Source organism: Heteronotia binoei, chromosome 19 (genome assembly GCF_032191835.1).
Source record: "Heteronotia binoei isolate CCM8104 ecotype False Entrance Well chromosome 19, APGP_CSIRO_Hbin_v1, whole genome shotgun sequence".
NCBI lineage: Eukaryota > Metazoa > Chordata > Lepidosauria > Squamata > Gekkonidae > Heteronotia > Heteronotia binoei.
This window is the reverse complement of record NC_083241.1, coordinates 478,621-488,390: the sequence shown is the minus strand read 5'-3', so window position 1 is coordinate 488,390 and position 9,770 is coordinate 478,621. Positions and strand designations below refer to the sequence as shown.

Below are 9,770 nucleotides of genomic sequence, written 5' to 3'. Positions count from 1 at the left end.
GCTATAGAGTGGGCCAGAAGACAGGAGGGCAGCAAAGAGGAGCTGAAGGGCCCTGGGGGGAAATAGGCGGGTGATTGGCCACACTGCATGGGAATGGGTCGAGGAAAGCACAGCCATGGGGGGAGCATCAATGAGCACCATCGCTGCAGAGGTGCCACTGGCCCCCGGGAAGGGAAGGAGGGGGGCACAAACTGCAGATGGGCTCCAACCCCTTGCCAGGCAGCGACACCTGCCACCCTTTGGCCACGATGACTTGCAAACGAGAAGGTGCACATGTCCCAAACAGAGCATGGAGGGGGGCCAGGAGAGGGTCACATAAGGATGCATGGGGGGGTGGAGGGAGTGCACAGTGGGAGCAGTTCCCAGCCCCCCAGAAGACTAGAACCTGTGTGTGCATGGGGGCTGCCAACCACCAGGTAGTGCCTGGAGATCCTGACAATTACAACCGATCTCCAGGCGACAGAGAAGAGGAGGAGATGAGACTTGGTGCCCCCGCCTTTCTCTCCCAGTCTCCTTCCCTTCCTCTCCCCACAACAGGAAGGGCAGGTGAGGCTAAGAGAGCTCCCAGAGAACCGGGACTGGCCCAAGGTCGCCCAGCTGGATGCATGTGGAGGAGGGTGGAGTCGAACCCAAATCAGAGTCCAGACAGCAGTTAGCCGGAGGAAACGGCCGCTGTGGGAGGCGGGCTCTACAGCCTCGTGCCGCATTGAAGTCCCTTCCGTCCCCACCCCCAAGAAAAAGCCACCTGCTGATGGCGGCGAGGACGCCGAGGGGCAGGGCTTTCCAAGGTGTCCGGCAGAGGGGAGCTCTGCGCGCCCGAGGCATCCAGAAGCGCCGCTTCGGCGGGCAGGGACTCAGCCAGGGGGGCGACAGACAGCGCCGGCGCAGCGAAACACAACGGGAGATCTTTGCCGCTAGGGGGCGCCGGGAGCGGCGATTCGAGGCGTGGCGCATGCGCTGTCGGAGCTGGATTCCGCGGGGGGGGGGAGAGAGCGGAACCCAAGACGCATGCGCTTCGTGCAACGCAGGGTCGTCCGTCCCGCCCCCTCCTTCCCCCTGATTGGCCGCGGCAGAAGGGCCGGTGGCTCCCGATTGGGCGGGACGGACGCAAACCCCGCGAGAGTCCGGCAGCGGCGTAGCCGTTGTGGGCGGGGCGGCGCGTTGCTCTGCAGCCAATCGGGGCGCGGCGGGGCGCGATTTGAATCCGAGGGAGCGTCAGAGTCGCCCGACGAGAGCGAAGGAGGGAGCGGCGGCGGCAGCGACGGAGCCAGCGGCCGAGCCGAGGGCGGGCAGGAGGGGCAGGCATGCGGAAGAGGTAGGGGCCGGGGGTCGGGCTGGGGGGCGGTGGCCGCTCCCTCCTCCCGCGACTGACGGGCTCCCCTCTCTCCCGTCCCGTCGGGGCTGCAGCGAGGGCGTGGCGGACGAGTCGGTGTCGTGCCTGCGGGAGGCGCTGGGGCAGCTGCGCGACATCTGGGAGGAGATCGGCATCCCCGAGGAGCAGCGCCTCGAGCGCACCCAGGTCGTCCGCAACTACGTCAAGGTGAGCGGGACCCTTCCTGCAGAGGGCGGGAGGAGGAAGGAAGGAAGCCCACCTGCGCCTTGCTCCCTGCAAGGACTGAAGTGCCCTCTGAGACCTTTAAACCCTGGCTAGGGGCCTGGGGTGGGGGCGGCTGCTCCCAGCTGACTCCCCTCCCCTCCTCTCCCGGTCCGCCGCAGGAGCTGCTGGCCAAGATGATCGCTGAGGAGCAGAGCCTGAAGAGCCGCCTCCTGCGGAGCATCCAGGTGTGGCGCGGCCAGCTGGCCACCCTCTGCCGGGAGCTGCACTTGCCGCCCTTCCAGGTGAGGGGGGGAGGGTTGGGGGCTGGGCTGGGTCGGGTGGGGGGCTGCGGCAGCACAGCCTCCGTTCTGTGGCCCTTCTTCTCCTCCTTCCCCCCCCCCCCGCAGGAGGACAGGGAGGCGAGTATCCTGGAGCTGGAGAAGGTGCTGCGCACCCAAGTGGAGGCCTTGCTGAGGGAGCGGCAGGAGCGCAAGGAGGCCTTGCAGGCCCTGCGGGAGCAGGAGCTGGAGATGTGCGACTTGCTCTCCATCACACCCGCCAGCATCTGTGCCAACACGGTGCCTACTCCGGAGGAGCTGGACTGCTTCCGTCACCACTTGGCAGCGCTGGGGGCAGAAAAGGTCTGCTGGGGGGGCTGTGTAGGTGGGAGGGGGGCAGAGGGAGGGAAGGAGGGGGCAGGCAGTGGGGTTGACTCCTTACTCTGCCCCCCAGGAGCGCCGGCAAGCTGAGTTTGTGGGCACAAGGCAGAAGATCGTCGTGTGCATGCAGGAGCTGGAGCATGTCCCTGACACCAGCTTTGAGCGGGATGTGGTGTGCGAAGAGGAGGATGCCTTCTGCCTCTCGGAAGACAACATTGCTGCCTTGAAAGAGCTGCTGCAACAGGTGTGGGAGGGGGACTGGGCTGGGCCGAGCTGCCTCTCACTCTGCACTCGGTTCCACCCTGGCTGATTTCTCCCTGCCATTCTTTCAGCTGGAGAGCAGGAAAGCTCAGAATGAGGCTTTGTGCGAAGAGCTGCGCTCCAAGATCCTGGTGCTTTGGGATCGGCTGCGGGGTGCCTGCGGAAGAAAGGGAGTCCTTTGTCCCCTGCATGGCAGGATCAAGGAGCCAGACCCTCAATGCCGTAAGGGTCCTGGGTGGTGCCTGCAGGCACAGGGAGGAAGTGCTTTTGCCTTGGGGGGGGGAGGCTCCCTGAGTCTCTTCTGCAGCTTCTCTGGTGGCGGCGGGGGGGGGGAGGGGGGTGCCATTCAGGGGAGGCTGCTTCCCTGCAGGGAGAACAAAATCACTTCAGAAGTTTTGCTTCAAGCTCTGCAAACACTGGGTTCCCCTGCATAACGCAGGAAGCCTGGCGGAGACAAGAGACTGGGGGAGGGGCAGGATGATCACACACCTCCCTGCTTGGCTCCTGAGCAAACTCCAAACTTGTCCATCTGTAGCTGCAGTTGGAACTGAATCGCCTGGAAACGCTGAAGCTTCAGAACATCAGGAACATGGTGGAGGCCGTCCGGGTGGAGCTGGCGGATTACTGGGACAAGTGTTTTTACGGCAAGGAGCAGAGGGAGTCCTTCAGTCCCTATTATCAGGGTGAGTCCCTGCCTGAGAGCCGGCTCGCTCTCTTCTCCCACCCCTCCCTCTGGGGCTTCTATCATCTCCCGCTTTCTCCTCCTTGGCAGACCATTTTACTGAGGAGTTGCTGCAGCAACACGAGGAGGAGATGGCACGAATCAAGCGTTTCTTTGAGACCCACCAGGAACTTTTTGAAGCCGTCCGCAAGTGGGAGGGGAACTGGCACCTCTTCCAGGAGCTGGAGGTAGCTTGGAGCCCTGCAGAGTGGGCTTGCAGCCCTGGGAGGGGAGGTGTGAGGAGCTTCCTTTGACTGGCCATCCTTTTCCAGAGGAAGGCGACAGACCCAAGCCGCTTCACCAACCGAGGGGGCAACCTCTTGAAAGAGGAGAAGCTGCGGGCCAAGCTGCAGAAGGCCCTTCCCAAGGTCTGTGGGAGGGGGAGAAAGGGGGTGGGGTGGGGTGGGCAGGCCAGCCATGCGGCATCGGCTTGACTGGTGGCTGGCGTGTGTTCCAGCTGGAGGAGGAGCTGCGGGGCCGGCTGGAGCTGTGGGAGCAGGAGCACGGCCAGGCCTTCCTCGTGAACGGGCAGCACTTCATGGAGCACGTGGCCGAGCAGTGGCAGCTGCACCACCTGGAGAAGGAGCGGGAGAAGCAGGAGCGGGTGAGGGAGCCAGTGGAGGCGGGGCTTCTCTTCCCACTCCCCCCCGCAGGTCTGATTGCTGCAGCCACCTGCATTGAGCGGGACTGGCCGAGCGCTGCAGTTCAGGCTGGGCTTTCTGTCAAAGCACAAGCAGCTCTTGCTGGTTGCCTGCTGCTCACATGGGTGGCCTTTGGTGTCTTCCCTTCCTGCATCCTGGGCACAGGACTTCCTTTTCTCTCTCTTCCAGCAACTCAAAAAGTCCCGACAAATTGAGGAGGAAATGCTGTTTGGCAGCACCCCCTGCACGCCCAGCAAGCGTCGGGTCTTAGGCGCCGCCACCCCAGTGAAAGTGCGGAAGGTAGGCATGTGGCACCAATGGGATCCGGGCCACAGCTGCTCACTTGCCACAGGGGAATAAACGGCACATCCCTGCTTAGAATACTTCCCATGCCCCCTTCCCGCGAGGACACAGGCCTTCTGGACTCCAGGGAGAGTGAAGAGCACCTTGATGCAGGGTCCTCCTCAGCTGCACAGCAGGGGGGTGGGGGGGCTGGCCCACTCACCTCTAGGCACCCTGGGCCTTCCTTACTCTTCCAGCGTACAGTCACGGGCGGCACTCCGTTGAGATGCAGATGCTGAAGCCACACAAATATGCCGCGTTTTTTCCCTGAGCTATGAGCTCCCTGGGAGGGTGTTGTGCTCCAGATGGGCACAAAGAGAACACGAAGGCATCTCAAGCAGAGAGCGGCAGGTGGCTTTTCTCTAGAGAAGGTGCACCATCCTAAACAGCTCTTGCTTGGATTTTCTTGATATCTGGAAAAATCGTTTTGATTGCAGAGCTGCCAGGATGGGTGGTAGCATCTGCTTGGTGAGCAGAAGGTCCCAGGTTCAATCCCCGGCATCTCCAACTAAAAAGGGTCCAGGCAAATAGGCGTGAAAAACCTCAGCTGAGACCCTGGAGAGCCGCTGCCAGTCTGAGCTGACAAGACTGACTTGGCTGGACCTTTGAGGGTCTGATTCAATATAAGGCAGCTTCATATGTTCAGGATTCAGGCACTGAACCAGAGCAGAATGCCCTTGATCTGGCATTGAGCAGGTGGGGGAGAAGCAGCTGGCAGTCCCAGCACGAAGAAGGCTGATATCGGGCCCTCCAGGCTGCAGAGCCTGACCACAGCTTCTCTCTCGAGCAGGGGGCGGGGCTCAAGGGCCTTCGGTGGGAGTAACTCTGTGTTTCTTGCAGCTGAACGCCACGGCCTCCACCCCCAACAGCACCATCCGCTCAGCCCTGGGGGGCTCCGTGTTCCACTCCCCAGCATCCCGTCCAGGAAGCAAGGTATCTGCCCCCACCCACCGTGAGACGTAGCCTGGCTGCAGCCCTGCCCCTCAAGGGCTGCTTTCCTCACTGAGGCCCACCTGTTAGGGAGGTGACCAGCAAAAGGATTGCTGTCCCGCTGTGCACCCCCAGGGGGCATGAAGAACCCCCTTCCAAATTCTCCCACCCAAGTCCGGCTGCCTGCCACGACTGTTCTAACGGCTGCTGTCCCCCTCAGCCTCCACAGTCTGTCCGGACTCCCTGCCGCACGGCTGCCAAAGCCTCCCGGCCAGCCCGCCTAGAGCACAACAAGGAGAACGTCTCCCAGAGGCTCAACGGAACTGCTCTGAGCGGTGGGTGCACCTCCACAGCCCCTGCCCAGCGCACTCACAGCATTAATTCTGTTGCCAGCACCTATTCTGAGTTTGCGGTAATTCCTCTCTTCTCTCCCTGCTCCGCTCTGTCCTGCCTCTTGGGGCCTGCACAGACTGGGCCCCCGAGTCCTGCAAGCCAGGGTCAAGTGCCCCCCCCCCCATTCCACCTGAAGTTGGGCCTGGCCGCTGCCTGCTGGAGAAAGCAGATTGCGGCCTCCGGAGCTTTGCTCTGCCTGCCTGTGTGTGCCGCACGGCACCATCCTGTGCATCAAGCAACTGTGGGCAGGGGGATCTGGCCTCTTCCCAACTCCCCGTTTCCCTTTGAACATCCTTGCCCAACTTCCCTACTCTAGACGGGGGGTGGGGGTGGCACAGGGCCACTCCTGCCTCCTGGAGCCCCTGGGTGGGCTGGCAGCACTTTTGCACTTGGTTACATCACCCGGTCTTTCTCTTTTCACAGCACGGACTTTCCGAGGCTTCCAGGTCTGAGAGCAGGCCTCGTGTTCTGAACTCCACCATTTCAGCTGCTCACAGCTGAAGGGGAAGGAAGAGGGGCCCCCCCCACAAGGAAGCAGCTCCCCCTCCAGCTCAGCTGCCCCCTCCCCAACCAAACTCGAAACCAGGCCTAGGCGCAGGGGCCGCTGCCGTTGTTTTAATTCCAGGGCAAAGATTTGGGTGTTTTAAAAAACGACAATACAGTCCTCTTGGTTCCCCCGGCTGGGCTGCAGGGAGTTGGAGTCTCTCTCGCTGCGAGCCTGAGCAGCCTGCAGGGCCTTCCTTTGCTATGGCTTATCATGGCCTGATATGCACTTTTGTGTTCACTACAGCCCCTCATTATTTATTAGTATGTCCCTTTATTGGTATGCCTTTTTTGTTTCCTCCCTCCCACATCGCTTGCTAAAGCAACGGACCCTGCATCCGCTGTAAAGAAGACTAAAGACTTTATTAATAAAATGAATTATTAGACAGTGTTTTGTAGCTTCTCTCTGCATAAAATAAAGCAAGAATGGCTCTATTGCTGATCTGGGTATGCACTGTCTTTTTTGGGGGGGGGGGGGTGGCTTTCCAGCTGCTGCATCCGTTCCGACTCTGGTCAGGGTGCCCCTGCTGGCAAGAAGGCTCCGCTGGCATCTTCTGGAGGGCAGGCTGAGGATTCCTCTGGGTGCTCTGCCCTTTGGCAGCTGTGCCTTTGTGGGTGAGAGAGAGGCAGGGCAAGAACAAAGGTGGTCCAGGGCCCACACACCACCTCTGCCACCCCAAGGCCCCAGGCCTCAAAGCAGCAGACTTTCGTGGGCCTGTCGCAAGTAGCTGTGTTCCTGTGGCCCAGTTGCCCATATTTACCTAGAAAGAACAAGCAGCAGCACTGGATTTATACCCCACCCCACCCTACCCTCAGAGTGGCTCCCCGTCACCTTCCCTTCCTCTCCCCACAACAGACACCCTGTGAGGCAGGAGATCTGACTGACCCAAGGGCACCCAGATGGCTGCACAGGGAGGAGTGGGGAATTGAACCTGGTTCTCCCAGATGAGAGTCCACTACTCTTAATCCCTACCCCAAACTGGTTCTCTCAAGAAAAGCCACCAGCCCCTTCTCGGGGAGATGGGAGAGCAGCACCAAAAAGCCGGCAGGCCTTACCCCAGCCCCATGTGTAGAGCTCCCCAGTTCCTAAAAGAGAGACAAGAATGGTCCAAGGATGAGGACTAAACATGGATGAAGCTCTGGAAGAGAAAGGGAAGGGAGGGGGGAACCCTGGGGCTCCAGACTGGAGACTTCCACGGCTCAAACATCCCCCCAGCTGGGCAGCCCTTTCCCCTTCCTTCTTGAGGCCCAGGCCCTGGGGAGGATTGGTGCAGTGCAGCTGCATCTTACGTGTCAGGGCTGCTGTGTGACGGGATCCGCAGCTGACCTTGCTGACGTCTGCCTCTTCAGGCATATCCAGCAGAGCAGGGAAGGCCTGGATGGAAATGAAGGCAGCCGGGGGGCTCTCCTGCGGTGCCTGCAACCCTAAGAGGAGGCTGCCTTTCACCACACAGTCCACAAGAATGCTCTCCCCGTCACCCTTCTCAGTGTTGGCCAGGCTTACCGCCAGACGGTCTTCTGCTGCACTGGGCCTCAGCCGTGGTGGCCCCGCCAGGGCTTCCCATCATCCCTTTGGCAGGCAGCCCCAGCTGACCGGACTCGTTCCAGCCCCACAAGTAGAGCTCCCCGGCCTCTGCCAGACAAAACCCCAGAGCAGGAGCGGCAAATTGTGGAGACTGGACAATGGGATGCGGGGCAGAGAAAGCCTGCCTCCTCCCCAGGGCCTGGGCATCAAGGGAAGGGAAAAGGGCTACCAGCTGGGGCGGGTGTTTGAGCTGTGGAACTCTCCAGGCTGGAGCCAAGCTGCCGGCTGGGTGGGTGGGGAGTCCCCCCCCCGGGGGGGTTTCAGAGGGCGGCCGCCCTGGTCTGCTCTGCCATCGGTTGCCCGTCAGTGCCACCCTAGAGGCTGAAGGGCAAAAAGCTCCCCTCTGCTCGGTTACCTCGGAGGCTTCCAAGGGAGTGGAGGGCTGCGCTTCCTCCTCCTAGAGTTGCCCCCTTCTGCCCCCTCCCGGGGATTCCTTCCCAGTCGGGGGGCGAGGGCGGCTGCTCCCCCTGGCGAATAAGACCCCCGGCCGCCCCAGAGCTGCTTACCCCCGACGGCGGCGGAATGCCAGCCTCCGGCCGCCACCTGGCCCAGGGGCACCCCCTGCAAGGCCTCCACCAGCCGGGGCTCTGCGGCGCTCGCGAGGTCTCCGTGGCCCAGCTGCCCGTGCCTGCGGAGAGCGAGAGGGGGGAGCTGGAGCGGGCCGAGGCCGGAGCCGCCCTCTCCGCCCCCCCCGCCCCGCCGTCCCCGCTGACCTGCCGGCGCCCCAGGCGAAGAGGTGCCCGGCGTCGGGGGCTGCTGCGGCCAGGAGGAGCGCGTGTTCGTGGCCCAGAGCCAGCTGGCGCGCTCGCAGGGCCGGCGACAGGGGCCGGAAGAAGGAGGCCGCCCGCGGCTCCACGTACCCGCCCGCCACCAGCGGCAGCTCTGCGGGGAGGAGAGAGCGAGGAAGAGGAGAGGCCGGCGAGGAGCAGCGGCCGTCGGGGCAGCGGCGCCTCCCTCCCTGCCCGCCCGCCCGCGAGGCTCACCTGCGGCCGCCGCCTCGTGGGCGCTGAGCTGCCGCCGCCAGACGGGCTGTTGGGCGCGCAAGGCCGCGCCGGGCCCCTCCACTCGCCAGGCCTCCAGCGCCGCCTCCCGCAGCACCACCACGTGCCGCTCCGACGCCACCAAGTCCCGGCACGCCCCGCCCGGCACCGCCGCCGACGCCGCCCCGCTCCCCCGCCGCGCCACCAGCCGCGCGCCCCCTGCCCGGGAAAGAGGAGCAAGGGTTGGCCGGCCCCCCCACCGCCGACGGCAGCCCCCCGCCCCGCCTGCCTCGCCTCACCCACCCGCCGCCTCCACGAGCCCCACGAAGCTCCAGCTGGGCCGCAGCGCCCGGATCGTTTCTGGCGGGGCCCCCAGCAGCACCGGCTCCGGCCCCACGCCCTCCGCCGCCCCGAAGCCCACCCAGAACCAGCCGCCCGCCGCCGCCGCCATCCCCGCCAGGGAAGGAGGCAAGAAGCGCCGCCCCGCCCTGCCCTCCCCTCCCCGGAACAGCCAGCGGGGGCGCAGCGGCACCTCTCCGCCAGCCGCCGGCCATTGGGGACTTCAGGCGCGGGTGGGGACGGGAACTGGGCCTTGGCCCAAACGCAGAGCCGAAGGGCCCCTCGGCGTCTCCCTTGGGAGCGCCTGGCAGCGGGGAAAGATTGCTACTCACTTGGAGGCAAATGCAGGAAGCAAGAGCGTTGCTAGCTCAAAGGCCTGGCTCCCCCCTGGTGGGCTCCAGGGTACACGAAGCACCCACCTGCTGGCTCCTGCACCCAGGACATGCCCCCCTCGAAGCAGGGCAACACATCAGGGACCACCCTGGAACAAGCCGGCAAAAGGGGTACAAGGACCCACTCTGGACACACTGCTGTTTCCTTCAGGGGATTCTTCCGGCCCTATTTTGTTTTCTCTCTGTGTCTTTCAGCTTGATTTTAACCCCATCTATTTTTGACGGCTAAGGTGGCTTTTGAATTTGCCAGCTGCCTGGGCAGAGGGGTGGCGTCAACTTTGTAGGCAAGAACAATGCCAAGTGTTTGGCTCCCCTTCAAGCCTGGCTCCCCCTTTCTGGCTGGCTCCAGTTGCAACTGCTGGCCCTTCCCACCAAGAGCCCTCAGCAACTGAGGCCCAAGAGCACCAAGCTCACAGCAGGAGGCTGGCAGTTTTGCTACCAATTGAA

The 9,770-nt window shown here is 63.3% G+C and overlaps 2 protein-coding genes across 2 annotated transcripts; one reads left to right on the top strand and one right to left on the bottom strand.

Moving 5' to 3' along the window:
• The first annotated feature begins 1,233 nt into the window (after positions 1-1,233).
• PRC1 (protein regulator of cytokinesis 1) lies at positions 1,234-6,469 on the top strand. The gene is given in 15 exon segments (XM_060260071.1): positions 1,234-1,315; positions 1,408-1,540; positions 1,717-1,839; positions 1,945-2,178; positions 2,270-2,440; positions 2,529-2,609; positions 2,611-2,679; positions 2,993-3,140; positions 3,230-3,366; positions 3,451-3,546; positions 3,636-3,782; positions 4,009-4,119; positions 5,002-5,094; positions 5,312-5,503; positions 5,908-6,469. Coding segments are annotated over 15 exon segments (1,824 nt in total). The 5' UTR covers positions 1,234-1,304; the 3' UTR covers positions 5,986-6,469.
• Positions 6,372-9,043, bottom strand: RCCD1 (RCC1 domain containing 1). Its single transcript, XM_060260350.1, is given in 8 exon segments — positions 6,372-6,788; positions 7,084-7,113; positions 7,318-7,452; positions 7,532-7,660; positions 8,119-8,240; positions 8,326-8,588; positions 8,591-8,811; positions 8,896-9,043. Coding segments are annotated over 8 exon segments (1,296 nt in total). The 3' UTR covers positions 6,372-6,540.
• Positions 9,044-9,770: the final 727 nt, after the last annotated feature.